The sequence below is a fragment of the Mytilinidion resinicola genome (assembly GCF_010093595.1).
Source record: "Mytilinidion resinicola strain CBS 304.34 unplaced genomic scaffold BDZ99scaffold_25, whole genome shotgun sequence".
NCBI lineage: Eukaryota > Fungi > Ascomycota > Dothideomycetes > Mytilinidiales > Mytilinidiaceae > Mytilinidion > Mytilinidion resinicola.
In genome coordinates, this window is record NW_022985461.1 from 274,635 (window position 1) to 301,764 (window position 27,130).

Sequence of the window (27,130 nt, forward strand, 5' to 3'; positions counted from 1 at the left end):
TCGTCGGTATCTTACGGTGAGGACTGTCCCCGGTGACCACTTCTTCGGGGGAGCTGGGATGCACGGGCCCTGAATTCCGCCGCCAGCTCTTGGTTGCGGAGCATCTTTCGCGGCACGCGTTTGTTTTTGGAGGATGATTTTGACTGGAAGGTGTATTGGGAAGATTTTGCCGATGCTCTCGGCTTCGACAATGCGAAGAGGGCTATATTGCCGCGCGTTGGGATCTCCAGAAGCGTCAGTAGGATCGGATATTCCCACTTGCCATGATAAGATGTGGACTAGCCCGGGTGAAGACATATCTAAGCGTCAGTTTCTTTCTCATAAAGCCGGACTATGGGAACGAGGATACTGTATGACGTAAGATAAGAAAGCCAAAGAGGAGGGGAGAGGATCCTTGAGGACGAAGAAGGGGACATGGTTATTTTAGGAGGGGTACGGTGCGGCAATCTGATGCGTTCTTTGCTGGATGTGGTAGAGGGAGTGGGAATCGTTTAAATCTATTTGGTTGTTAGTTGTGTCAAGCAGACAATATATTGATAGGTTGTTCAAAAAGAGGATTCCCCTCTTACTCGGATTTCCGCAAACACCTTGAAGATCCCCATACAGCGCTAGAAAGATGTCCACAGACTTATAGTAAGGCATTGGACTCCAACAGACATGAACGGATACTCATGACAGAAGTGGTGATCACCCTCCCGTTCATTCAAGTATCTCATTCGTGTAAGAAAGTCACCTCAACTGCCCCTCTGCGCTAACGAAAATAGCTTGTCATTTTAACACCAACTTTCATTCTAGATTGAATACATTAAATATAATAAAACGCTACGCAGCGGCTTCGCTCTTAGGCACTGACCTTACCACCGTTGTCTCAACCTCACCAGCCAATTTTCAAGCCGGAACCGCTGCCACCGTCATAGTACTTCCCGCCTCCTCACCAAATCCAGCGCCTGGGAATTGTATCGCTCCAGCCCCAAACGGCTTCGATATCGAAAAAGACGTTCTCGACGACACAGCACCCGACGACGTCTCAGACGAAATCGCTGCCAACGGCCCAGTCGGTGCTGGCAAACCCACCTGCAGCGTCGGCTTCCCCTCCAAGACCGCAGACTTAGACGCCGTCTCCCTTGACCTCAAGGGGTCCACCAAGATGAAGGGCTTCGATGTTGGCACCTCCACCGTCAGTATCCTCAAACTCGCCGACAAAGTTTTTGACTTATTCCTCCCCCGATCCTCGCTGTCCAGATTAAGGTTGCTGCAGAACCCATAAAGGCTCTTACACCCCTCCCCACAGTGCTCAGCCGTGCTACCGCAGTAGCCGTACAAACTACAACAGTCCCCGTAGCCCGAGCCCGGACAGAACTTCGACAGCCCGCATGTGCCGTCGTCGGAGAGGATGGCGGGCGCGGGCGCGCAGAAGCCGGCGGTAGGTTGGCAGTTGTGGGTACAAGCGGCGGTGGCGTTGTGGCTTTTTGATACGCATCAGTTCAGAATGTCGAAGTCAGGAGTGGATAAAGGGGAAATGGGCGAAGGAAACGAACCATGACCCGTCGCCGCTGCAGCAGACCCCGAAGGCTGATCCGGCGCACGTGTACTCGGAGTCGAAGCCACACACGCCGTTTGGCGAGGGGGTGAGGTTCAGGGTCGTAGATGTAGACAGCGGTCGAGGAAGCCCAACCATTGAGGTACCCGCAACGACTTTCGTAACCAACGTCTCAGGGTGCGGTTTCGGCCATATCGGGATGGGGATATGCGGCCTACTTGTGATGCAGTGCCTTGCTGTACACCATCGTTAACAACCAACCCAACCCATCACCACCCTCCCACCGTGCACTCACCATCCCTCGCCCAAAGCTGCACAGGACTCCACCCCCTCCACCCCCTTCCATCCCCCCTCGCCTCTATCAACACCACCGCATTCTCGAGCAGATTCGCCCATAGCTTAAAGAACCTTGCCGTCTTATTCGAAAACCCTGCGTTCGTCCAGTTCAACTTGCCCCCCTCGGACGACACCCACCCAGTCCGGATCGCCTGCGTCGGGTGCGCGGGCGTGAAGGGGATGTTGGCGACACCCTGTGCTACAGAAAGTACCCCAGCGGAAGACTGCAATTCCCCTTTCTGGATAGTAAAAGTTTCTGCCTTCGCGCAGGAGGTGGTTGTGTTGCCGTTAGGGAGGATGTAGGCGCGCAGGAGGGAGAGGGCGGAGGTGGTTAGGTTGGGGCCGGTCTGGATGACTTCGAGGTGGAAGGGGGCGCCGGTGTTGATTTGTTGGTCGGTCCAGAGCCAGGGGCTGAGGGGGAAGGGGCGGGAGTTTAGGGGTGGAGAGTGGAGTGGGGGATGGATGGGACCGTGGATTGGGCCGTGGATAGGAGGATGGACTGGGGGACGAATGCGAGAGTTTGTGGGTTTTGGAGGATGGATTGAGGCACGAATGTGAGAGTTGGTGGGGATTGGAGAGATGGGCTTGATAGGCCTGCGGCTGGGAAAGGCAAGTTCGCCATGGTGGAAAGGTGGTGGGATGGCTTCTGTGCTAATGGAGGTCTGGAGTAGTAGTGATGCCGAAAGGGCACAGAGAAGCTTCGGCTTGAACTGCATCTTGAATACTGAAGATGCGTAGAGATACTCAATTTAATGGGTCGTTGGAGATGGAGATTACGAGAAGTAGGTAAAGTGAAGGTTGGGAGGGCTGCGTGATAGGTTAGTCCTCTTGGGAGGGAGGTTGCGATGGAGCAATTTCCGTTTACGCCATGGGTGTAACTTTCGGGGTAAGGAATGTGGATATCTAGAATGTGTGCTAGTCTAAGACGAGACATGTAGATCTTCGACCGAGAGGATCTCAAGTCCATTTTCGAAGGATCTGAGTGGGGTATAACGGGTTTGGCGATCAAACAACGTCTTGTCGAGGAAAGACAGCAGGTGAGCTTGGGAAGACCTTTCTAGCAATCTGGATCGTTCGACGACCTCTGTAATGGTTAACCAGGATCAAACTTTTAGAAGCAATCAAAGACAAATCTGCATATGAGAACTGAAAGATAGAAGCCTGTTAGCACGAAGCGAAGACTTTCATGATTACTGTTGAGGGCGAGTGACACGAGATGAAGAGCGAGATGTCATGATATAACAAAAGTCAAGGGCTGCCACAGTACAGTAGCAAGATCAAGTTTTACAGTGATAACAGATGTGATTGCAAGCCTAACCAAGGAGTTCATAATGCTATTTAGAGTAGCTGTGCCCAGGAGTGATGGGCCGTCGAGGGTCAAGATGTTTTAGAAGCAGGGCATAAAAAAGACTTTGTACAGGTCCCCGCAGACGAAAAACACCTCTACCCAGAGCAGTAGTCAGATTACAAGCAAGGAAATCGCCCGCCAAGTGTGCTATACCCCATGAAGAAGGCGTCTTGAGAGAACCACGTTACAACAGGATCATCGCCATACCAGAGAGAGCTGCGCCGAAGACGTAGATTCCGAGCTGCATGAGACCGACGTTGAAGCTGGGAACGGTGACAGCGCCGGCAGCACCGGTCTTGGTGGCGGAACCAGAGGCGCTACCTGCGGCAGCACCAGTGGGAGCGGAGGTGACAGTTCCAGTTCCAGCGGAACCAGCCTGGCTCATGAGGGCCTTGCAGTTGCCAGTAGCGGCCGCGGTTGCCTTGGTCGAAGCCGAGCCGCTGAAATCGCATCCACCGGTGGACTGGCTGTTGGCATACTGGTTGAGAGCAAAGTTGAGCTGCTCAGTGGCATTGCACATGCCGTACGCACCGTAGACACCAGTTGTGCCGTTGTGGGCGATGCCAGCGCATGGGGAGCCGTCGAGACCACAGACGACGCCGAAAAGGTCACCGTAATCGTCCTCGTTCACTGAACTGTCAACAACGCAGGTGAGTGAGTCCACCATGCAGCCGCACAGCGCTGGGTTGGCCGCAGGTGGGAGAGGGGTCGCCTTGGCTGCCCAGGTGGTTCCCTCGACAGAAGGGCAGTCACGGACTTTGGTGTTGGTCGGTGTGTAATCAGCCATCGTCACGCCGCTTGGGGTGACCTTGGCGATTTGGGAGGATAAGTTGTTGAAGTCGACGAGCGTCTTCGCTGTGTCTCCACTGACACTGACTAAGCCTGGGCGCATGTTAGCTTTTGAATACTGTATCTCCGTTTAAAACTTACCGAAGTTGTTGGCCTCCTGGAAGTACATGTAGACGATACCTCCAGACCAGACGCCGGTCATCTGGCTACCGTAAAGGGCTGCCACCTCGGTGAACTTGCGGGGTGAGGGGGTATTGCAGCCGTACTCGGCGAAGAAGACTGGGACTGTGTAGTTTTCGAACTCCTGGGTGCGCACATTATATCCAGATTCTTGAAAGCTGGAATCACCGCACCAGGAGTAGATGTTGTAGCCCCAGAAATCAATTGCATCTGCGACATCGTCCCCGCAGTTGAAGTAGTCGGCGAGAGGCCCACGGATGGAAGCATCGTCGTTGGTAGCATAGCCCACGCCAATTGTCCTGTAGCCCTTCTGCTTGATGTAGGCCTTTGTGTCACGCACAGCGGCCTTGACGAACGCGCTCGCGTCGGTGTTGTTGGGGGCGTTTGAGACTTCGTTACCGGCAAAGAAGCCGAGAACGTTGTCGTACTTCTGCATCACGTCGACAACGCTGGTGTAGCGGGTGTACAGATCGTCAGTCCATCCGGGGTCGTCACGGTTGATAGACTCGCCCGGCTGGGACAAGTCGGCAATCACGTAGATGCCAGCATCGGCCAACTTGCCCATGCAGTAGTCATGGCTGCCGGTGGGGTCGATGGCATAGACACGGACAGTGTTGGTATTGAGTTTGATGAGGTTAGGGATATCGCGGTCGCAGCCCGAGTTGTCTGTGAGCGGGTCGACGTATTTGACGGCGACGGTGGCAGAGCTGTTGGTGCTGACGTCCTGCTGGTACGCGACACCCTTCATGAAGAATTGGGTGCCATTAGTCTTGTAGAAGAACTTGGAGCCCTGGTTTGCCAAGATCAGTCGTCTGTGAGAGAGCAATCGGGGCCGGAGACGCTACCTTGATAACGATCGGGTCGATGGCGGCAGACGCGGACGACACGAAGAGGGCCGCAGCGGCGGCAGCAATTCCGAAGCCTTTCATTGTGATGTTGGCGAGGGTTTCTGACCAGAGAAACCGTCGAGAAGATGTTGTTGTGGAGCAGCGCTCTGGAGACCAGCGAAGGTGATACTCTGGGCCGCGCGTGCGTTGGTGGTTACTGTTGTTGGTGTACAGTGAAGTCGCGAGGCGACAGCAAACGAAAGTCGCGACTGGTCAATGAGTGTGTCGAAATGGCTTAAAGATTAACTATTGAGTATGGCAGCGAGAGAATAACAGACGGGCCACGACAGAAACACTCCAGCAACGGTGGAGTGGTGGGAGTGCGGCGGGCGACTTTGACACTGTTTCTCAGGGGACCGTCCTGCTGCGCCAGTGCCTTGTTTCGGCCTAGCTGCAGCATTTGACGCGCAATCCGCAACACCAGTGCTGGGCGGCGAGCAGATCTCCCCCGGCGCGATGGATTTGATTTCGATTTCTATTTCTGACCGGCCTCCAGCTTCTACGGCTCCATCCGCGGCAATCATGCTGAACATGATGTTGACGCGGTCAATTGCTGTCGGCCAGCGAAGCAGCTGTAGAATCGATGGATTGCTCGGCCTTGCAACGGCGCCTGCAATTCACCTCGCGCACACGAAACAGATGGTCTGACTGGAACGTGAAGACGAAAACCCCTCGGTTTGAAGAGGTGACGGATGACCAATCGCTGCATGCGTACCTCTGATCCCGCGAACCGACCTCAGGTGCGCGCAGCGGCGGAGTGTCAAGAGCCGCAGTCGTTTGAAGCTGCAGAGCATTGGTTCGTGTGGGCAGAGATATCTATGTAGGTTATGTACTTTTCTACTTACTTGGCATATAGCTCTTCAAAGGTTAGCCTCACGCCTCAAGACCGTCCACGTAGCCAAGACTGTCCCCTAACTTCTCGACGTTTCTCCCGTCGTCAAGGCCTCGCAGCTAGCGTGCCAGGAGCTATTCTTGATTTCATCTCGGACCAGGGCCCATGCTGGCTGGTGTTGCAGGCATGGGCCTCATGGGGAACGCCGTCATTAGGCTTGACGTGGCTTGGTAATGCAGGCACCGCAGGCAGACAGGGCTCGCGAAGGAGAAAGCAGCTCCACCGCGGCTCGGAATCGAAGGATGCAATCGAATTCTGCAGCAGAGACAAGGCCAAAGCAGCAGCGGCACTGTGATTGGCGAGCCTTTCGCATCCCGGCGCATCCGAAGCTGAGGCTCTACCGGGGGCTTGCACCGCCATCAAGCCCCTTTTCGTCGCTCCACCACAACCGGCCGGACGAACGTTTGGACAGGGATGCACGACAGCGGGCCGCCACCACATCATGCCTGGCCAGCGATAGTGGATCAGTGCCCTCTTATCAAAACGGGCCAAGCCTGATCCGAGGGGTGAGAGGCTGGCAGGCAATAGTGGCAGGTTAGGACAGGTCCGAACAGGCCAGCAGCAGAATCCTGCACACTTGATGCTGCAGACATGCAGCCGACACGGGTTCCGGGCGATTTGACAGGCGCGGAGGACGAGTTTGGGCGGGCAGACGGGCAAGTCGTGACGTCGACGGGCATGCATTATCGAGGGCTGGTCGAGGGCTGGTCGAGGGCTGGAGCACAGTGGGAGGGTCGCGAAAAAACCCACGGCGATGGCGGGGATAAGGCCTTTTCATCTTCCTAGCGATAGGCTGCTTCCCGGGCGGTTGACTTGATCGCCCTGGAGGGCCGCCGTAGGAGCCCTAGCATCCGCATTTAGAACGGCGCCTGGTCGCCACCCACGCGCTGGCACGCTGTGATGGATGCGGGGAGCCACTGCAGCGAGCAGCACATCCTCAGCAGCGCGAACTGCCGGTGGCGACGACGCCGCGGCGGCAGGCTGTCACGGCGAGCGGCGTGGGCATCAATTGACTGCTGTGGCGGCCGTTTCGCTGTCAAGCTTCGAGCCCGCACGCAAGCTCTCTGCCGGGAGGTTGAGAGGCGGCGCGGTTCTGGCGTCGCCGGCCTCTTCCAACCACGCTGCAGCCCCCTGAGTGGGGCGCCTAATCTGTGATAGCAAATCAGCGTGTTGGCCAAAGCAGCTTCTCCCTACTCCTGGCTGGCGTGAAGCGAATCCCCGAGCTCAAAACGAAATGCCATTCCTGTTCCCCTTTTTGCCCACACCTTCCACTCGTTCGCTCCCTCCCTCACCTGCACCCTCCCCTCTCCCACGCCCGTTGCTTGTCTGCCCGACTCTCGTGCGGTGCTGTCTGTCTTTCCTGCTGTGCTCCGGCCTGTCTGTCTACGCTGCGAATTGCTGCGTGCTATCCGTAGTGCATCGGTGAATCAGGAGAAGGTCCGCCAATCACGCCGTGCGAGGAAGCCGCAACTCACATTCCGCAGCCGCGCGTCGCTCCAGAGACCTGCACCAACACTCGACGCTTCTCTCGCTCACACCAACAGCTCTGCTTCGCGCAAGCACGAGAGACCCCGACGAGGCTGTGCAGACCCCGCCGCACAGCGACCGCTGACATCCAGGTTTTGGCCCTCTCGCCAAACCACAACACTCGCTCCAAAACCACAACAACACATCTGCCACTCGTTCGCACCTAACTCGCGCACCCTACGACCACCGTCCCGAAGACGCCGTTATCTGCAAATTGGCTGGTCCTGATGTTCACTGTTTGAGGTACGCCGCTCTCCGACCGCCCGTGTTTCAGGCTTGCTCCTGGCCTCCGCCTTGCATTCCTCGCCCAGTCCAGCCGGCTTCCAGCTCATTACTAACATTGCCGCCCGCAGACCCGTAATTCATACCTAATTCCTCCTCAAGATGTCCGGACATCCACCAGGAGGGCACTACGAAGAGGGCTATGGCCAGCCCGCGCAGCACGGCCAGGACTATTACCAAGATGACCAGTACGGCCATTACGATAATAACCAGGGCGCTGCACACGGCTACGCCGAAGGCCACCAAGGCGAGGCCTACTACGACGAAGCGTAGGTTCCAGTCGCTGAGCAGTGAATGTCCCGATCGCAGGCTTACCAAAACAGTGGCTATTACGATGGCCAGCAGCAAGGCCATGCCCAGGGCCATTACCCGCAAGAGGGCTACTACGAAAACGGCCAGCAGGGACAGTACCAGGACGAGTACTACAATGACCAGTACTACGACCAGGGCGGTGCCGCCGGCCAACAAGGGTATGAACAAGGTGGTTATGGGTCTGTCCCGCCATTGTCCTTTCCCACCACCTTCGATGCTAACTGTTCCACAGCGCTAAGCCCAAGCGTCGCGGCCACGACTCCGAGGAAGATTCAGAGACATTCAGCGACTTCACCATGAGGTCCGACATGGCTCGTGCCGCCGACATGGACTACTACGGTCGCGGAGACGAGCGCTACAACAGCTATAATGAGGGCGGCCGTGGCTACCGACCTGCTTCGTCTCAGGTGTCCTACGGTGGAAACCGATCATCGGGGGCGTCCACCCCCATCTACGGCATGGACTACACCAACGCTCTTCCTGCCGGCCAACGCTCTCGAGAGCCGTACCCAGCCTGGACCGCCGAAGCTCAAATCCCGCTTACCAAAGAAGAGATTGAGGACATTTTCTTGGACTTGACTGCCAAGTTCGGTTTCCAGCGCGATAGCATGAGGAACATGTACGATCACATCATGACGCTACTGGACTCGCGCGCGTCTCGGATGTCGCCCAACCAGGCTCTGTTGTCCCTGCATGCTGACTACATTGGCGGCGAGAACGCCAACTACCGCCGCTGGTACTTTGCTGCCCATCTTGATCTCGACGACGCCGTTGGCTTTGCCAACATGAAGCTTGGGAAAGCTAGCCGGAAAACTCGAAAAGCCAGGAAAGCCGCAAAGAAGGCCGCTGGTGATGCTACCAACGAGCAGGAAGCGCTGGAGGCCCTGGAGGGTGACAACAGCCTCGAGGCCGCAGAGTACAGGTGGAAGACTCGCATGAACCGCATGTCTCAGCACGACCGTATTAGACAAATCGCTCTTTACCTCCTCTGCTGGGGTGAGGCCAACCAAGTCAGGTTCATGCCTGAGTGTTTGTGCTTCATCTTCAAGTGCGCAGACGACTACCTCAACTCTCCTGCGTGCCAGGGCAGCACTGAACAAGTCGAGGAATTCACTTACCTGAACAACGTCATCACCCCTCTGTACCAGTACTGCAGAGACCAGGGCTACGAAATCCAGGACGGCAAGTACGTTCGTCGTGAGCGTGACCACGCTTCCATCATTGGCTACGACGACTGCAATCAGCTCTTCTGGTACCCCGAGGGTATTGAACGCATCGTTATGGAAGACAAGTCGCGTATTGTCGACGTGCCTCCTGCCGAACGCTACATGAAGTTGAAGGATGTGTTGTGGAAGAAGGTCTTCTTCAAGACCTACTACGAGCGACGCTCCTGGTTCCACATGTTGGTCAACTTCAACCGTATTTGGATCATTCACGTCACCATGTTCTGGTTCTACACTGTCTACAACTCGCCTACCATTTACACGAAGGGCTACCAACAACAAACCAACAACAAGCCCAACCGAGCTGCATGGTGGTCGGCCGTCGCTTTGGGCGGAACTCTTGCTTCTCTCATCATGATTTTCGCTACACTCGCCGAATGGTTCTACGTACCGCGGAAATGGGCAGGTGCTCAGCATTTGACCAAGCGTTTTCTGTTCCTTCTTGCTGTCTTCGCTGTCAACATTGCCCCTAGCGTCTACGTCTTTGGCGTTACCCAGACTGGCAAGATTGCGAACATCATCAGTGTGGTTCAGTTCCTCATCGCTCTTATCACGTTCATCTTCTTTGCAGTGATGCCTATTGGAGGTCTCTTTGGCAGCTATCTGACGCGCAACTCTCGTCAGTACGTCGCCAGTCAGACCTTCACCGCGAGTTATCCTCGGCTGAAAGGAAATGACATGTGGATGTCTTATGGTCTTTGGGTTCTGGTATTCGCCGCCAAGATGGCCGAGTCCTACTTCTTCCTTACCTTGTCGCTGAAGGACCCCATCCGCATCCTTGCTCCCATGAGGATCGATAATTGTATTGGGGACCAGATTGTCGGCAAAGTCCTCTGCAAGTATCAACCTCAGATCCTCTTGGGGCTGATGTTCTTCACCGACCTTATCCTCTTCTTCCTAGATACATATCTGTGGTACATCATTCTCAACATGTTGTTCTCCGTCGCCCGATCTTTCTACCTCGGTGTTTCGATCTGGACGCCATGGCGAAACATCTTCTCGAGATTGCCCAAGCGTATCTATTCCAAAATTCTCGCTACGACCGACATGGAGATTAAGTATAAACCCAAGGTATTGATCTCCCAAATCTGGAACGCCGTTGTCATCTCCATGTACCGAGAACATCTTCTGGCAATCGATCATGTACAAAAACTGCTGTACCACCAGGTTCCTTCCGAGCAGGAGGGGAAGAGGACTCTCCGTGCTCCAACATTCTTCGTCTCTCAGGAAGATCATTCGTTCAAGACTGAATTCTTCCCTGCTCAGAGCGAAGCCGAGCGGCGTATCTCGTTCTTCGCACAGTCTCTATCCACCCCAATCCCGGAGCCGCTCCCTGTGGACAACATGCCGACTTTCACTGTCATGATTCCTCACTACAGCGAAAAGATCCTTCTATCTCTTCGTGAGATCATTCGTGAGGACGAGCCTTACTCCCGCGTCACCTTGCTGGAATATCTTAAGCAGCTCCATCCTCATGAATGGGACTGCTTCGTGAAGGACACCAAAATTCTTGCGGATGAGACATCGCAATTCAACGGCGACTATGAGAAGAACGAGAAGGATTCCGCCAAGAGCAAGATCGACGATCTTCCGTTCTACTGCATTGGTTTCAAGTCTGCCGCGCCTGAGTACACTCTGCGAACTCGTATTTGGGCTTCTCTTCGCTCCCAGACTCTCTACCGCACCATTTCCGGCTTCATGAACTACAGTCGTGCTATCAAACTGCTCTACCGCGTCGAGAACCCCGAGGTTGTTCAGATGTTTGGAGGCAACTCCGACAAGCTTGAGCGCGAGCTTGAGCGCATGGCTCGCCGAAAGTACAAGATCGTGGTCTCTATGCAACGGTATGCCAAGTTTTCCAAAGAAGAGCGCGAGAACACCGAATTCCTTCTCCGTGCTTATCCTGATCTGCAAATCGCCTATCTTGATGAGGAACCTCCTGTCAACGAGGGTGACGAACCGCGTCTGTACTCCGCTTTGATCGATGGACATTCGGAACTCATGGACAATGGCATGCGACGACCCAAGTTCCGCATCCAACTCTCCGGTAACCCAATTCTTGGTGATGGCAAATCAGACAACCAGAACCACTGCATCATCTTCTACCGCGGAGAGTACATCCAGCTCATCGATGCCAATCAAGACAACTACCTCGAGGAGTGCCTGAAGATCCGAAGCGTCCTTGCCGAGTTTGAGGAAATGACCACCGACAATGTTTCTCCCTACACCCCAGGAATCCCTAATGCAAACTTCAACCCCGTCGCCATTCTTGGTGCTCGCGAGTACATTTTCTCAGAGAACATCGGTATTCTTGGTGATATTGCCGCCGGAAAGGAACAGACATTCGGTACTATGTTCGCACGTACACTGGCTCAAATTGGTGGCAAGCTGCATTACGGTCATCCTGATTTCCTCAACGGCATCTTCATGACTACCCGTGGCGGTGTGTCCAAGGCCCAAAAAGGTCTTCATCTCAACGAGGATATTTACGCTGGTATGAACGCTCTGCTCCGTGGAGGTCGCATAAAGCATTGCGAGTACTACCAGTGTGGTAAGGGTCGTGATCTTGGGTTTGGCTCTATTCTCAACTTCACCACCAAGATCGGTACCGGCATGGGCGAACAGATGCTTTCTCGCGAATACTACTACCTTGGCACCCAGCTTCCTCTAGATCGATTCCTTTCGTTCTTCTACGCACATCCCGGCTTCCACATCAACAACTTGTTCATCATGCTTTCGGTCCAGCTGTTCATGTTCTGTCTTCTCAACTTGGGCGCGCTCAAGCACGAGACCATCATTTGCCACTACAACAAGGATGTGCCCATCACCGACGAGCTATTCCCTACTGGCTGCCGCAATCTCGTGCCCGTCTTCGACTGGGTTGCACGTTGTATCGTGTCTATCTTCATCGTCTTCTTCATCTCCTTCGTGCCTTTGGTGGTGCAGGAGTTGACGGAACGTGGTTTCTGGCGTGCAGCAACTCGTCTTGCTAAGCATTTCTCCTCGCTTTCGCCAATGTTCGAAGTCTTCGTCTGCCAGATCTATGCCAATGCTCTACACACGGATTTGTCCTACGGTGGCGCTCGATACATTGGTACCGGTCGTGGCTTTGCTACTGCTCGCATCCCATTCGGTATCCTCTACTCCCGCTTTGCCGGACCTTCTATCTACATCGGTGCCCGATCTCTGATGATGCTTCTATTTGCGACTCTGACAGTCTGGGGTCCCTGGCTCATCTACTTCTGGGCGTCCCTGCTGGCTCTTTGCATTTGCCCATTCTTGTTCAACCCGCATCAATTTTCGTGGACAGATTTCTTCATCGACTACCGCGAGTATTTGCGCTGGCTCTCTCGAGGAAACACCCGTTCGCACAGTGCCTCTTGGATTGGATACTGCCGTCTCTCGCGAACTCGTATCACTGGTTACAAGCGCAAGGCTCTTGGAGATCCCTCTTCTAAGATGTCGGGTGATGTTCCCCGTGCTCAGTTTGGCAACATCTTCTTCGCTGAGATTGTTGGCCCGCTAGTGCTGGTTGCTATCACCCTGATTCCATACCTGTTCATCAACGCCCAGACTGGTGTAGCGGACGCAGATCGTAAGAAGGACAGCAAGAACGCTCCAACGGAAATCAAAGCTACAAACTCGCTCATCCGTGTTGCCCTTGTGGCTTTCGGACCCATTGCCATCAACGCAGGTGTGCTTGGAGGTCTGTTCGGCATGGCTTGTTGTATGGGTCCACTTCTCAGCATGTGCTGCAAGAAGTTCGGCGCTGTTCTCGCTGCCATTGCTCACGGTGTTGCCGTCTTCATGCTGCTTGCCTTCTTTGAAGTCATGTTTTTCTTGGAAGGCTGGAGCTTCTCTAAGGCTCTTATTGGCATGATTGCCGTTGTTGCCATTCAGCGGTTCTTCTTTAAGCTTATCATCGCTTTGGCATTGACCCGAGAATTCAAAGCAGACAACTCGAACATTGCTTGGTGGACTGGCAAGTGGTACTCTATGGGCTGGCATAGTATCTCTCAGCCCGGCCGCGAGTTCCTGTGCAAGATTACGGAGTTGGGCATGTTCGCTGCCGACTTCATTCTTGGCCACATTATCTTGTTCATCATGCTTCCAGCATTGCTTGTCCCTTACATTGATAAGTTCCACTCGGTCATGCTGTTCTGGCTGCGACCTAGGTACGTACTTCTCTCCCATGGAAATTGTTCCAGCTGCTAACATCTAGCGCAGTCGTCAAATCCGACCTCCCATCTACTCTCTCAAGCAAAGCAAGCTCCGCAAACGACGAGTGATCCGATACTCCATTCTTTATTTCGTCCTCCTCATAATATTTGTTGCTCTGATTGTGGGTCCGATCGTCGCTGGCAAGTTCCTAACATCACTGCCTACCATTCCCATGGACCTCCTCCAGCCCACCGGCCTCAACAACAACGATACTAGCGGGTCGCACACTGGTACCGCCAAGAATGGAAAAGCAGCGGCTGCGACATCGAGCTCGGGCAAATTCCGAGTCTTCTAGACTTGAAAAGCAACGACAGCGGATTTCAATAGCGAGCAGGCGTACTCTTCTCGTCTCTCATTCACGCATTGTACAACAAAGCAGAAGCACGACGCGCTGTCAACCGGTTTGCCTGGGCAACGGTTGCATAATGACTGTAATTTTGGAGCTGTTGACTTCCTGCATTCTCCTTGTGTTCTGGTGTTTTGGCGGGGGTTAGATGCTTGTCCTGGTTCTTTTCTCTCGTTTTGACAGTCTTTCTTCGGCCGCACGTGGCCTGGCATGCACATACTATGAGGGCGGGTCTTGGAACGGTCACATATTAGATAGTGAATTGCATTGCACTCAATATACAGAATTCACCCTACTTCTTCCTGTCTATTGATGTGAGAAAGTTGTTGAATGATTGTGACGAGTGTCTCCTGAGGCATTACGAGTAAATGTACGGAAAGGAAGGGTAGTGCCGTGCCTCACGTAATGCTACTGTCGAGTAGGAGAAAGGGACTAATCACGTGATCTATACCCTTGGAACTAATTTCCGCCTCATGATTGACACCTCCGCGTCCTCCGGAAGGAACAACCGCATTACTTCATCCCACGTCTGCCTCGCCACGCCCCCCCTAGAATTTACTGTCGCCATGGACATCCAAGACTTGCAGAACAGGGCATTGTCCCTCCTGGACGATGCAAACGCACAGTTTCATAGGATGCCCGGCTCGGCCATTCTGATGCGCTACATCAAGTCGAGCTACCAGAACGACCCTGTGCGATCCGCAGTCGAGCTGTTCCTCGTGATCTTCTTCCTCCGATATATCCTGGCTTCGTCGTACTCAACGCAAAAGCAAACGCATGTCCCTTTGTCTGAAGAGGTGCGCTGCAGCTCCCAATTGTATTGTGGATGATGCTAAAGGGGCGCAACAGGAGATTGACGAATTGGTTGACGACTGGACGCCAGAGCCTTTGGTCATGAAGCCGACCGCATTCGAGGACTTGGAAAATGAAAAACGGCCCATTATTGTTGGGTGAGTGCGCTTGTCTCGCAATCCGCTGCCTCCTGCTAATTGCCCAGTCCTACTGGTCCCAAATCCAAACTCTCCAACGGTCGAACCGTTACGAACCTCGCCTCGTACAACTTCTATAACTTCATTGGAAACGAGACCTTGAAAGAGAAGGCTATTCAAACTCTGCGAACATATGGTGTAGGGCCCTGCGGCCCTCCAGGCTTCTATGGCACACAGGACGTCCACATGAAGACTGAGGCGGATGTTGCAGCACACTTGGGAACCGCGGCATGCATTGTATACGCTCAATCATTCTCCACCATTACCAGTGTCATTCCGTCTTTCTCGAAGAGAGGCGACATCATTGTCGCGGATAAGGCTGTCAACTATGCGATTCGGAAGGGTATCCAGATTTCCCGAAGCATGGTCCGCTGGTACGAACACAATGATATGGAAGATCTACAGCGCGTCTTGGAAAAAGTCACGAAGGAACAAGCGAAGAAACCCCTGACCAGACGGTTCATTATCACAGAAGGCTTGTTTGAGAATGTTGGAGACTGCGTGGACTTGCCCAAGATTGTGAGTCTCCCTATCTCGGGCCCTACTTCTAGAACATCACAGTAGCTAACTATCCCAAGGTCGAACTCAAGCTGAAACACAAATTCCGCCTCATTCTCGACGAAACCTGGTCTTACGGCGTGCTCGGTCGCACAGGCCGTGGCGTGACGGAACTGCAAAACGTCGACTCTACAGAGGTCGACATGATCATCGGCTCGCTATCTGGACCGCTATGCGCCGCAGGCGGGTTCTGCGCGAGCACGGCGGAAGTCGTTGAGCACCAGCGTATCTCATCCGCTTCCTACACTTATTCTGCTGCTCTGCCCGCTATGCTAGCTACGACGGCCAGCGAGACCATCTCCCTTCTGCAAGAAACACCCGAAATCATGGTTCAACTCCGAGAGAACATCAAAGCCATGCGGGCACAGCTGGACCCGAGGAGCGATTGGGTCAAGTGTACCAGCGCGGTCGAAAACCCAGTCATGTTGCTAGTGCTCAAGCCCGAAGTCGTGGCTTCTAAGGGATTTAGCTCCCAAGACCAGGAGTCGCTGTTCCAGGACGTCGTTGACGAGGTAATTATCCAGTCTATTACCTCGAGTTAGATGAAGAGCTAACAGATACCAGTGCATCGCCAACGGCGTTCTCATCACAAGACTCAGGAGCATGCCTCCAGCTGTTGGAGCCGGGCCCCGGGACCAGGGCTGGCAACCACAGCCTGCACTCAAAGTATGCGTCACCACTGGTCTCTCTAGAAAGGAGACGGAAAAAGCGGGCATTGTCATTAGACATGCCATTACGAAAATCATCACTCGCAGGAAGTGAGGATATCGCAGTTTATTGTACTATATTTAGGCATGGAAGGCGTTTCAATGCGGTTGTAATAGATTTTGGAGGTCGATTACTACCGGTAATGCATAATGGGGGAGGTAAAGGGGAAAGACGCTGATGCTGGGCATTGGTGTCCATGAAAGCGAAGAGCGAGACCTTTGGGTATTGTCAGCCTGTATGACCATGAGACCGCTAGTATATACTCTGATTCCTGGACATTTTATTGATGTACATGAAGTGTTTTAGGCACTCTAGCTTGACGGATACAAGCAAGTAACTCCTAGGAACCCAGGCTTGTGAAGGTATTGGAGAAACCCCCGACGAGGGAGAGATGCGACTGGGTAAGGTCATCCCCCCGCCCAATCACTTGGTCAAGCTTTATGTTGTAATGGGCGCCGCATGAGAATCTTCAAACACCGCTGCTCGTCCAAGCATTGAGTACAGCTTCGTAATATGTTCAAACGCCCTTTTCCTGTCTTGGCGGCGGCGGCGAAGATGAGGCAGCTCGACTTTCCTTTCATAGACTCCTGTTATAGCGTTGAATTCCCTACAATGCCAGTAGCCTCTGTCTGCTTCGGACCAAACCCAAGAAGGTGGGCCAAGTGAGGGTGGCTGTCCCTTGTCGACACGCACTCCTTCGTCGCCACGCTGTCCCTCGTCCTCCGTCTTCCCCACCTCCTCTAGGTTAGCATCAAGCCACCGCGATAGTGCCTCGGGGAAGGGGCCAAGGAGATGTATCATGCCTAACATATCGTGCAATTCTTTCGAGTATGAGGATGTATCGCTCTTGGTAGCTGGGTCGTTGTAGCAGAACCGAACCATGTCCCTCCCGTCCCTAGTGAAGCCTTTGACGTAGGTGACTGTAAATGTGTAGTCCTCGCCGGGGTTATCTATCAAGTGTTGGAGTGTTTCGGAATAGCCACCACGAATATTCAGAGACATCCACATGCGCCCGAAGTTGAACATGTGAAAGGTTTTGGAGGAGTCGCTGCCCGCGGTATGGGTAGTCCCAGTGAACTCGAGGTACTCCACTGGTTTTAGGGCCTGGTCGCTGGTAAGTACGAATTGTAATTTACGCTCGTTTGTTTGGGCCATGAGCGAGGAGACAAATATTTGGCTTTAGGAAGACCGCTGCTGACGAGGTAACCTCCGAGCTTTTATCAAATTCGGGCTTGCTGTGCAGGTTTTCTGCCCATGTCATCAGGGCAAAGAGCAAAGTAGATTTCCATCACATGGTCGAAGGTTGGCTTTACTAAGTACGCTAGGTTTGAGGCTGATACCATTCCCTACTCTTCAGTCTCTTCAATCATCGCTACCCGTCCCGCACGCGGGCGCTGAAAGTAAGACTCCGTAAGCAAACTCCATCCGTTCTTACCCGCTTCCTCCTTTAAGACCTTTGCATTCAGGTTAGCATTAAGCCATCTCAATAGTGCGTCCAGAATGGAGCCAAGCAAACCTATCCTCCTGCAACCTTCTCTCGGCAGTACAGGTCGATCTAGCAAAGCGTTCACCTCGTCCGGTTGAACAAGGGGTTTGCTAAGTGACCACATGATTAAGACAAATCAACTTGGAGCGAGTTTGAAGAAAGTTTAAGCTCCGGCTTTACGAAAGTGAAAGCTGCCATAGCGCCAAACTTGATCTCACGTGGACGATATAGAGAGTAGACAGGCAAAAGGATGACTTATGAGGGCTGAGGGAGAAGTCAAAGAACAAGAAATACCAGCTCATTAGCAATCCAATTCCCCCAATGGCTGAGACAAACCCAACAAAAACCTGGTCCCTATGCGAAATACTCCCCGCCAACCACCTGAAACCCATCCCATTCGAGCAATTCGCCCAGCCCTTCACTGGCACCCCCGATGCCGCCAATATGGTCTCTCTCCGCCGTATCTGGAAGTCCGAGCCAGAGATCTGCACCGAGAAGCATGAGCTCCTCCCAGCATTCCAGCATGTTATAGACACGCCGGAAAAGGACCACGAGCGCTGGCTGATAGTAGCTTACATCAGACCGTTCACTCTAGACAACCGGGACTTAGTTGAGTTTAGCTGGCGGAACAAAGGAGGCGAGGTCACTCCTACTTTTATGGAGGATCACTCGTCGCCTTGGGCGGTGGAGACGGCGTGGCAAAAGTTTTATCTTCTTGGAGATTTGCCGCCGCAGATTGAAGCATGGGTTAAGAGGAGCGTAAGGTCGCCGGAGATAGACGGCGCGGTCAGGGAGTCTGCGTATTGGGCGCTTGGGAAATTCTACACGGCGCATTTGCGGAAGGGGCAGGTAGCTGCGTTTTGGGCTGAGCCTGTGCTGAATGTAATGCCTAGGTCTAATATTGCCTGAGGTGGCCTGGAGTGTCATCAGCCCTGTCGGATCCGGAGTTTCGCAATTGCTGATAATGTACCAGAGAACCTCAAGCGGTGTTGGGCAAGTTGTACATAGGCCTGGAGTGAGGTCGTATCTAAATTATGTGGGGTTTCAGAATGAAAATACAGAATCGTAGACTGCCTCCCGCGGGAGTTTAGAGCTCCCTTCTCGGAACGTGTCGTCTGGGAACTGTTAGCTATGTTGATGGTATGAAGTGGCAGCAAATGATCATTCACGAACCACATTTATAGAGTATTTAGCTCAAGGAGTGTGCGTGTTGAAAGTAGGTATGAAAGCTATTTCTAGAACTGGACTTACCAGGAGAATCTTGCTAGTTTGATAGACCATGGAAGCTATGATTCAGTACCTAAAAGTTTGAGCCCATTTGACGCGTCAGCTCTCCGAACAAAGCATGGAGACAAGCAGGAAAGATCCTTAACCCCAAATTCGGTCTCGCGGTTGAGGTATAAAAGAGCTCGATCGGCACCTAGAAGCGCGCCCTAGACTCCAAGGACACGCTGTAAGCGTTTCGCATCCGACAATGCAACCAAGCCCGAGCACGCTGCGGCATGTTGCCCTTGAAGACGCATCAAAACCCGCAGCGTATCAGCAATTCAACTCCTCCTCCTTTCGTAGTGCTGAAATAATGCCTGTCGATATGCCCACTGTTCGCCTCCTATTCAAACTCCTCCTAGATAGATTCCATGTTGGATTTCAGGACTTTGTAGACACCGGAGAAAGACGAAGATCGTGAGTTGGTAGTAGCTTTTACTAAGCAGTATACTATGGACGGAAGAGATTTGTTGGAACTCAGAACGTGGGGAAAAGCAGACGACGACGACATGCATAAGTTTTTCATACTTGGACCCTTCCCGCCTGAGTTGGAGCGGTGGGTTGATACGAATTTGAAGCCATGCGAGATGACACAGGAAGAAATAGTCAAATGGTATTGGGAAAGTGGGAAAGCGTATCTAAGCGATTTGTGCGAGGGAAAGGTAGCGGCGTTTCATTGAAGCGTGGGTAGTTAATGTCTTCAAAATAAGTCTTGGTCGCTTTCATGGCCTAACTTCGCTCCTGCATGTCGCCAAAATCTCAGACATGTGTATCTGCCGCCGGGACCAGAACTTGCAGTATAGAGACTTGCTCGCCACCTCCTTTGCTAGGCAGAGAGTCAGGCTCGAGGGTATGGATGAGAATTCATCACTCTCGCGGACCTAAGTGATGGCATACATCCGAAGGATAGTAAGTATAAGAATATAGCACGCGTGTAGTATAAGGCGATTAACTAAGCGGTAGAGCATCTGACGATACCCGGCACCCGCTATGGAGGGTCGGTTGTTAGATGGTTATTGTTTGGAGAGGGCTCTGTTCTCTTCTCTCTTGGGTCGGCCTGCAACCAACATGGTGGTCATTGCAAGTCTTCAGCCAGCCTCTGATGAGATCGTATGTCCGTTCAGATGCCATGACCCCAAATGTGCCAGTTGTGGCCTCCCGAACGAGTCTGCCTACTTGAGATTAGACAACGCCACGGAAAGTGGGACTGTGAGTGACAACGTACCTTTTTCGACACAATGGGATACATTTGCGTGCCCAGACACTCTTCATTTTGACCAAATAACGGAAAAACCAGAGTAGGGCGCCAGTTAGCATATAAGTCTGCTGGTTTGCAAACTTCATCTTCAAGTACTGGGCGCAATTCGAAATTGCCTCTAAATTTCTCCTGATCGGGTATAGAGAAGAATGAGCGAAAGAAATCCTCAACAGGAGCGGACTAATCTTTTTCGGATTGAAGCGATTCTAGATGGGCTCTCAACCCTCTAGATTGAGTGCGGGAACGATCATGCAAATTAGGCGTTCGAAAAGAGAGCAGCCTTCGTTAACGGCACGTAGTTCTGCAGCCTCGGAAATCTTGATGGCAGTTATGAGTCTAGGTGGTGCATACCCCGGGATATGTGCCGCTTCTCCGAACTCTTCGATATTAATAGTGATCTGTTGGCAATGCTCACAGCTATGGACATCCCAGACACGGGGTTATCTGACTCGACTATGGTGGCACCAGAGTCATCCATGGCGAGAACAGAATACTGCAACTAGTATTATACACTGCCTTGCCAAACCTCTGGACAACTCGCTTACCACCCTCTGAGATGCTTCGGCGTTCCTATGGAAATTCCGATAAGATGTAAAGTCACTGAGAGCTTGAATCAGAGAAATGTCAAGCGCAGACAGTCGGCCTACTTGACCGCTGTTTGCGGTGCTTCAGCACAACATTATAAATATGGAGGAGATGGAAAAGACGCCTAACCTAGAATTTGTATTCCAGTACTGTAGTATCGCCCGAGGCAGAATGACCAGTCGTTGTTGATGTTGACGGTGATGTTGAAGGCTGAGGATGGAGCCTAAAGAAGAGGGATATGTAAACTGACCAGGCTAGGCAATTATATAGAGGAGGGAGAGAGTGGACCAATTCGAAGGCGTTTTGAGGGGCTGTTTGATTTGATTTCTGCCGGTAGGAGTTCGCTGACGCTCAGAGTGAGAGTGGTAAGCTCTGTCTATATCCATAGGATATGGAAATATCTTGCCTCAACTCTAAACTCACCACCTCAAAGGTGCATTCAACCGCTCGCATATCTTCCAACAAAGGCCTGACAAAAAAGCGAGTACAGGTTGGTATTTCTACAGACACAAAAGCCTACATCTATCTATCTACAAGAACTCTATCCCCACACCGAACGCTACCCCCTTGCGCCCGGCCTCTCCTCTCCGCTGCACCAACGGCAGCGAGAAACTAACCTCGAACCTAGCCACTGGATGCGCGTACACTAGGCCCAATCCAGCCGCACAGCTCGGTAGGCCATCCTTCAGCGCCCCGAGTGTGCGCTGCATGCTGTTTAGAGTTGATTCATTGCCGTCCTTGCCTTTCCCTTTCAGGGCGAGCAGCCGTCCGCCATTGATGAAGGCCTGTATACGTAGCGGTGTCTCAGCGCCCAGACGGGGTAGGGGGAAGAGTAGACTGGCGCCACCAGCAGCGTAGACATCTCCACCGACAGCGTCAGGGCCATCGCGGGGACCTAGACCACCGATGCGGAAGCCACGGACATCGGTGGGCCCACCGAGTTGGATACGGTCATTGAGGCGAGAGGGGAGCGGAGCGGAGTTTGAGCTGCCGCCGAGCGCGAGAGGATAGAGCAGGCCGCCACGGAGGCCGGCTGTGAAGGTGATGCCGCTGCCTAGGGGAAGGGCAGCTTGAGTTTCGGCTTGAAGCTTGCCGAATGCAACGTCACCTTTCAATGGCCCGAAGCCGGCGAGCTCGGACACGGTTTTCAGGAGGTAGCCACGGCTGGGGAGGAGAGGGTAATCGCGCTCGTCTTTGGTCCAAGTGTGGGAGATGCTGGATTTGAAAGAGTCGCCGGCGTCGTTGCGGACAGTGGGAGAGGCGTTCGAGGCTAGCCCGGTGATCTGGCGCCAAATACCAGAGTACCCGACTTCATGCTGGTGACCGCCTGGTGTCAACCAGCGTAGCTTCGTGTCGCCCCCCTTTACGACCTCTTCGTGGCTGGCCCAGCTCTTTAATGTTGAGCTCGCAATACCGTTTAGCTGGAATCGAAGATCGGGATTGCTGTTAATGGGAGTATCGAAGCCGACAGAGTAGGCAGATCGTGTCCGCGTCCCGAGCGAGGCATGTGCATTCAGAGACTCTGCTCCGCCGAACAGATTCCGTAGTTGAGCGTTGACAAAGGCATTGCCCTCAGAATGACCCACTTCTGTGCCGGTCTTGACGGTATACAGCCCCCTTTCCTGGGCAGAGATGTATATAGCAATGTCGGTAGGGGTCGTGGACGGGTCTGCGGGATCTGGCTTGTCCAGGTAAATGGAGATCGGGTTCTTGAAGATGTCTGTCGTCTCAGTTAGTCCAAGCTAGTAAAATTGATCTTGAAGGTCATATACCAAAACGTTGGAGCTTGTTGGTCGCGTTTGACACATCTGCTAGAGCTTCGGCTAGGGTGTATGGGCCGTCGCGATTGGCACTTAGTAGCGGGTTGAAGATGCGCTCCAGAAAATCTCGCCGGGTGTGTGAAGCATGCAAGACGCGGATCTCTGAGATGGTAGTTGGTCGAGTGGTGTTGTCGTCGATCTACAAAGTAATCAGTAGCCACACTTGTACAGAAGCATACTCCCAAGAAGGAACGTACAATCTCGAACAGCCTCGACTGGGATTTCTGATACTGCGCGTGAAGCCTGTCGTTGAACTCTCGCTCGCGCTTTTGTTCCTCGGCAGGGTCGGGCTTCTGGCACAGCCTTTCGAAGACCTGCAGTTCTGGCCGTCAGTGTATCTCCAATTGCACGGGGAAAGGTACACGCACATCGTCTTCTATGGGGGAAGCCATTGAGGCCGGTGTTGTCGAGCAGTGCAGTAGCACTTCGTCCAACGGGCGTCGGGAACATGGTGCCAAGCGCCCACGGTCTGGGGCTGTGACGGCACGTCCGTCAGATGGATCCACTCTAGGGTCTCTCATCTGTCTATCTTCTATCTCACTTCTCTTCACTTCAAACCCCTTCTTCACTTCGTTCCTGTTCTTCTGCTTGTCTCTATTGCTGCCGACGCAATCTAGAACACCTAATCTTCCTGTCTCAGGTCCCTTGTCCTCTTCCTCCGCCACACTCTATTCGACAACCACATCCCACCCTCGCACCTCCTCCGCCGTTTGTCGCTATGGCTACACCCGTAGCCACCACCCGCCTGGCCAAGGAATACCATGCCATCGCCAAAAACCCGCCCCCCTACATCGTCGCGCACCCCTCGGAGCGCAACATCCTCGAATGGCACTACATCCTGACCGGCCCGCCCGAGACGCCCTACGTCGGCGGCCAGTACTGGGGCACCCTCATCTTCCCGCCCGACTACCCCTTCGCGCCGCCCGCCATCCGCATGCACACGCCCAGCGGCCGCTTCCAGCCCTCGACGCGCCTCTGCCTCAGCATCTCCGACTTCCACCCCAAGTCCTTCAACCCGGCGTGGGAGGTTTCGACCATCCTGACTGGCCTGCTCAGCTTCATGACATCCGAGGAGATGACGACGGGCAGCGTGCGCGCAACCGATCACGAACGCAAGCTCTTCGCGGCCCGCACCAGATGGTGGAACTCAACCGGCGGCGGCACCTCGACGCGCACGATCCCCGGCATTACTACTCCGCAGAGCTCGAACACCCGTGGGAACGGCGCAGTTAAGGCGGGCGACGGTGGTGTCAAGTTTAGGAAGGAGTGGCCGGAGCTGGACGAGGAGAACTGGAAGATTATGAAAGAGAAGCGCATCGATCCGGTATCTGGCCTCACAGTGCCGGCGGAGAACTCACATGGGCCTTGCTCGCCTGAGGCGGCTGCGTTGCGGCGGCGACTGCCGGGGGGCTCTGCCACGGGCGTGGGTGCTGTGGTACAGGGCGGGCAGGTTGCGAGAGATGCGGGACAGAGCTGGATTGGGAGGAACAAGTGGCGCATAGTGTTTGGAGCTTTCTTCAGCTACATTCTGATTGCACGAATGCTGGGAGAGGGCGTCTCCTCTCCTTGAGGCCGGTGAATGAAGCGAGGTCTGTGTACCAAAATAAGAACGGTGTTCTCGGAGTCTTCAGATTTTGGGACGGGTAAGCGACGGATTTGATATCAACGGTTTGGTCTGTGGCCCTCTTTTTCTTCCCTTAGGACGCATACTATTAGAGCACACCGGCGCTCTACAGAACGAAACAAGCTAAAACAATCAATCAACCATTCACTGGCACACTTTCGTATCGATGGGTAGTAATAGCCCCTGTTCCTAAGTGCTCTCCTCACGTGACCATCTACCGCCACAGCTGAACCTAACTCGAAGAAGAAATACACAATATATGACAGGTCATAATCGCAGATCCCATAACAGTTCTCAAGTAGAAATCTAACATCAGGCCTTCCTCCGCAACTACAACCACCTGCACCGTTGCCCTCCCCACCGCCATTAGCAACAAACCTACCCCTCCCTCGGCATTACCCATTGATCTCCTAGCTATGTCCTGCGGACTCTTGTATCTGGAGACGACGCTGCATATTTAAGAGCTAATAGTAAGCGGATTCCCTGGGTGTGGGCTATCCTCTCGCAAAGATCCACTTCTCCCTCCTCCTTCAGTTAGGAAACGACGTTTAGCGTGGATAAGTACCTCGACAGCATGACAGAGTTGCCGTGCTCGGTATGCAGCGAGAAGGTGAGCAATGGGGTCATGGAGAGAATGCCGCAGCTTTCTCTATCAGAGACCAGAAACGTCCGGTCAGGGAAAGGAGACGAGCTGCGCTGAGCCTTTGGTGTATGTGCCGAGCAGAGCTCGTTAAACCGCGTGCGTGGTCATTCACCCTATGATATTTTTGTTTTTTTTTTTGCGCGTCGGGAGAGGAGATATTTGGGGACGCGTGTGGGGGGAGGGGAGGGGCCGCGTAACTGGTAGGTCCCGTCGACTCCTGCACGAGGATAAGTGGCTGTTCCTACTGAAGAGTTATAGCATTGGACCTTCGTGCTTCCACGGCCTGTTGTGTACGAGACTCCGCTTTACAGAGTTATCGGGATTGGGTGCGGGTTTTTTGGGATTGATTTTAGCGTTGTGCTAGAACCGGGGGATTTGTGGTAGGTGGCTAGTCGTAGAGCGCTGAAAGTTGAGTGAGAGCTTGATTTTGAGTGCTTTGGAGCTCGGAATCGGGTGAGTATGCTGTTGTGATGGAAAGAGGTAAGGCTGCAGGTTGGATGAGAGTGTGACAGGATGCGAATTGGGGTTTGCTTTCAAGCGTGAGAATATCTACCTCTAACTTTCGTGCAAGAGCTTTGTCTACTTACTACAGACTAGAAACTAGATTAGTTAAGCCTTTTAGAAACCTCTTGTCAAAGACGCAGCTACCCGTACCTTGCGGCACCACACATCTTTCTGACCTTCTTGTGGACCACCTCGGCTCTCGATTTCGTACACGTACTTGTGTCAGTACCACCGTTTGTGCCAGGATGCCTCGTGCTTGGTCGTCTTATCTTTGACTTGTTCCCCTCAAAGCGATCTCGTTCCTTCAGCATCTGCTGCCTTTCGGGAAAAAATGCCGCATAAGCACCGTACGCCTATATCAGCCCTCTGATATCGGCATCACCGCTGCACTCTCACCTCCAATCCCATCTTCCTGCAAGCATCTTGCCCTCGCATCATCTGCTAGCAATGCGTCTAATAGTCGCGCAAACGCCTGTTCGGTGCCACAGCATCCGTACAAGAGCTTGCTATGCCCTTGTAGTACCGACAAGCCTACCCGTTTTCACCGCGCCATCCCGAACATCCGCTCCCAAAAGATTTCGGCGTCGATCAGCCACGGCGCCATCGCGTCCAGAGCTTGCTCTGGATTCATCCCGGCTGTTGGGCGAGGCTCGAGTAGGCCGATGGCGAGCACGAAGATGTCGCAGGTAGAGATGATGGTGCGGACGACGTTGCTGCTAGTTATGCCGTGGGGCATCTGGGCGGTACTGGGGTGATAAACGCTACTGCAAGCGGTAGGAGTTTAGCTGATAGGTGTTCTAAGAAAAGGTTGTCGAAGCGGGCATCAGATTCGGCTGACAATGCAGGGCTCGGTTTGTCGGAGGTGTGAGTTTGGGGCCTCGTGGCTGCTTGGTGCCTCCTCGTCTCTGAGATGGTTCGCTACCGCGAGACAGTCGCTGTGATACCAAGTGCGCAATAGCGGAATTGTACAAGTGATCCCGAGAGATAGCAAGGTCGTGGTCGTAGTCGCGAGAAATCTGATATCGGAGAGAAGAATTGTCTCAAAATCGGCGATGGGGATCTGGGCATAAGAAGACCTCGGAGTAAGACGGGAGGCAGAGGAAACGTAAGTACGTCTGTATTATGGTGACCTCAGCTGCTGTGAGGGTCAGCAGAGCAGGTGATTCCTTGCATGAGGCTCATACTTTGCGTAAGACCACGCCCAATAGGCTAAAAAGGGCTCCATAGTGTTTGACATGCAGGCTTTTCAGTGCGTAGAGTTTGTTGCTGTACTCCTTTTCGATACTTACGAGGAGGCGTCTAATAAGGTGATGGGCGTTGCGATTGGTGTGGAATCAGCAGGTTGGCCCTGGTCCAAGGTAGATTCCTGCAAGCGGGTTGGCTCGCTTGAGGATGGTGAGCAGCGAATCAGCGGGCAAGGCGCGGGATAGAGACCTTGCATGGTCGAAGGCGGCGAGATTAGTGCTGCTTGGTACTTGGGAGGCAAATGCAGTCAAAAGGGATAGGCTTGCTAGACAACGAACGACTGCGCAGTGTTGAACTGCCTTCTCCACATCGCGTTGAAGCTAGGAAAGCATTGCCACTTGCTGTGTCTTATTGCTTATCCAGTCCGAAGCTCCGCTTTTGCTGTGCTGGATCGCGGCGTGACTTACTGATATCGATTTTGCGGCACATTACTACCTTTGACAACTTCTCTGGTCCACAAGAATGCCTCCGAAGATGCTGCGATCGCAGATTAAGTTTACCCTAGTCGCTAGATTCACGGCTTGTGTTAAATCTGGAATCTGTGAGCATGTCAGTCAGGGC

At 53.4% G+C, this 27,130-nt stretch overlaps 10 protein-coding genes across 10 annotated transcripts; 5 read left to right on the forward strand and 5 right to left on the reverse strand.

Moving 5' to 3' along the window:
* Positions 1 to 3,174: 3,174 nt before the first annotated feature.
* BDZ99DRAFT_426556 (uncharacterized protein) lies at positions 3,175 to 5,384 on the reverse strand. Its single transcript, XM_033717124.1, has 3 exons — positions 5,039 to 5,384; positions 4,155 to 4,983; positions 3,175 to 4,106 (listed from the first exon to the last, which is right to left on the reverse strand). The coding sequence occupies exons 1-3, from the start codon at positions 5,120 to 5,122 to the stop codon at positions 3,409 to 3,411; spliced, it is 1,611 nt and encodes a 536-aa protein (XP_033570734.1). The 5' UTR covers positions 5,123 to 5,384; the 3' UTR covers positions 3,175 to 3,408.
* A 512-nt stretch (positions 5,385 to 5,896) lies between these two features.
* BDZ99DRAFT_162560 (uncharacterized protein) lies at positions 5,897 to 6,764 on the reverse strand. Its single transcript, XM_033712878.1, has one exon. It carries the CDS (start codon positions 6,654 to 6,656, stop codon positions 6,018 to 6,020), a length of 639 nt encoding a protein of 212 aa, XP_033570735.1. The 5' UTR covers positions 6,657 to 6,764; the 3' UTR covers positions 5,897 to 6,017.
* An 845-nt stretch (positions 6,765 to 7,609) lies between these two features.
* On the forward strand, positions 7,610 to 13,932 carry BDZ99DRAFT_162584 (beta--glucan synthase). The gene is made up of 5 exons (XM_033712879.1): positions 7,610 to 7,742; positions 7,853 to 8,050; positions 8,105 to 8,272; positions 8,326 to 13,491; positions 13,544 to 13,932. The coding sequence occupies exons 2-5, from the start codon at positions 7,884 to 7,886 to the stop codon at positions 13,830 to 13,832; spliced, it is 5,790 nt and encodes a 1,929-aa protein (XP_033570736.1). The 5' UTR covers positions 7,610 to 7,742; positions 7,853 to 7,883; the 3' UTR covers positions 13,833 to 13,932.
* A 517-nt stretch (positions 13,933 to 14,449) lies between these two features.
* Positions 14,450 to 16,192, forward strand: BDZ99DRAFT_526246 (serine palmitoyltransferase 1; the record flags this gene model as incomplete). Its single annotated transcript, XM_033726119.1, has 5 exons — positions 14,450 to 14,680; positions 14,733 to 14,833; positions 14,881 to 15,391; positions 15,451 to 15,942; positions 15,995 to 16,192. 5 exons carry the CDS (start codon positions 14,450 to 14,452, stop codon positions 16,190 to 16,192), a joined length of 1,533 nt encoding a protein of 510 aa, XP_033570737.1.
* Positions 16,193 to 16,576: 384 nt separating this feature from the next.
* BDZ99DRAFT_481766 (uncharacterized protein) lies at positions 16,577 to 17,293 on the reverse strand (the record flags this gene model as incomplete). The annotated part of the gene is made up of 1 exon (XM_033722441.1): positions 16,577 to 17,293. The coding sequence occupies one exon, from the start codon at positions 17,291 to 17,293 to the stop codon at positions 16,577 to 16,579; it is 717 nt and encodes a 238-aa protein (XP_033570738.1).
* Positions 17,294 to 17,945: 652 nt separating this feature from the next.
* Positions 17,946 to 18,533, forward strand: BDZ99DRAFT_526248 (uncharacterized protein; the record flags this gene model as incomplete). The annotated part of the gene is made up of 1 exon (XM_033726120.1): positions 17,946 to 18,533. The coding sequence occupies one exon, from the start codon at positions 17,946 to 17,948 to the stop codon at positions 18,531 to 18,533; it is 588 nt and encodes a 195-aa protein (XP_033570739.1).
* A 1,102-nt stretch (positions 18,534 to 19,635) lies between these two features.
* BDZ99DRAFT_467905 (uncharacterized protein) lies at positions 19,636 to 20,368 on the forward strand. Its single transcript, XM_033721120.1, has 2 exons — positions 19,636 to 20,062; positions 20,116 to 20,368. Exons 1-2 carry the CDS (start codon positions 19,900 to 19,902, stop codon positions 20,190 to 20,192), a joined length of 240 nt encoding a protein of 79 aa, XP_033570740.1. The 5' UTR covers positions 19,636 to 19,899; the 3' UTR covers positions 20,193 to 20,368.
* A 662-nt stretch (positions 20,369 to 21,030) lies between these two features.
* On the reverse strand, positions 21,031 to 22,983 carry BDZ99DRAFT_467906 (uncharacterized protein). The gene is made up of 4 exons (XM_033721121.1): positions 22,922 to 22,983; positions 22,751 to 22,867; positions 22,506 to 22,692; positions 21,031 to 22,453 (listed from the first exon to the last, which is right to left on the reverse strand). Exons 1-4 carry the CDS (start codon positions 22,943 to 22,945, stop codon positions 21,264 to 21,266), a joined length of 1,518 nt encoding a protein of 505 aa, XP_033570741.1. The 5' UTR covers positions 22,946 to 22,983; the 3' UTR covers positions 21,031 to 21,263.
* A 98-nt stretch (positions 22,984 to 23,081) lies between these two features.
* On the forward strand, positions 23,082 to 24,257 carry BDZ99DRAFT_467907 (ubiquitin-conjugating enzyme E2 6). Its single transcript, XM_033721122.1, has one exon. The coding sequence runs from the start codon at positions 23,272 to 23,274 to the stop codon at positions 24,121 to 24,123; it is 852 nt and encodes a 283-aa protein (XP_033570742.1). The 5' UTR covers positions 23,082 to 23,271; the 3' UTR covers positions 24,124 to 24,257.
* Positions 24,258 to 25,606: 1,349 nt separating this feature from the next.
* BDZ99DRAFT_162847 (uncharacterized protein) lies at positions 25,607 to 26,544 on the reverse strand. Its single transcript, XM_033712880.1, has 3 exons — positions 26,509 to 26,544; positions 26,163 to 26,462; positions 25,607 to 26,109 (listed from the first exon to the last, which is right to left on the reverse strand). Exon 3 carries the CDS (start codon positions 26,058 to 26,060, stop codon positions 25,866 to 25,868), a length of 195 nt encoding a protein of 64 aa, XP_033570743.1. The 5' UTR covers positions 26,061 to 26,109; positions 26,163 to 26,462; positions 26,509 to 26,544; the 3' UTR covers positions 25,607 to 25,865.
* Between the last annotated feature and the right edge of the window lie 586 nt (positions 26,545 to 27,130).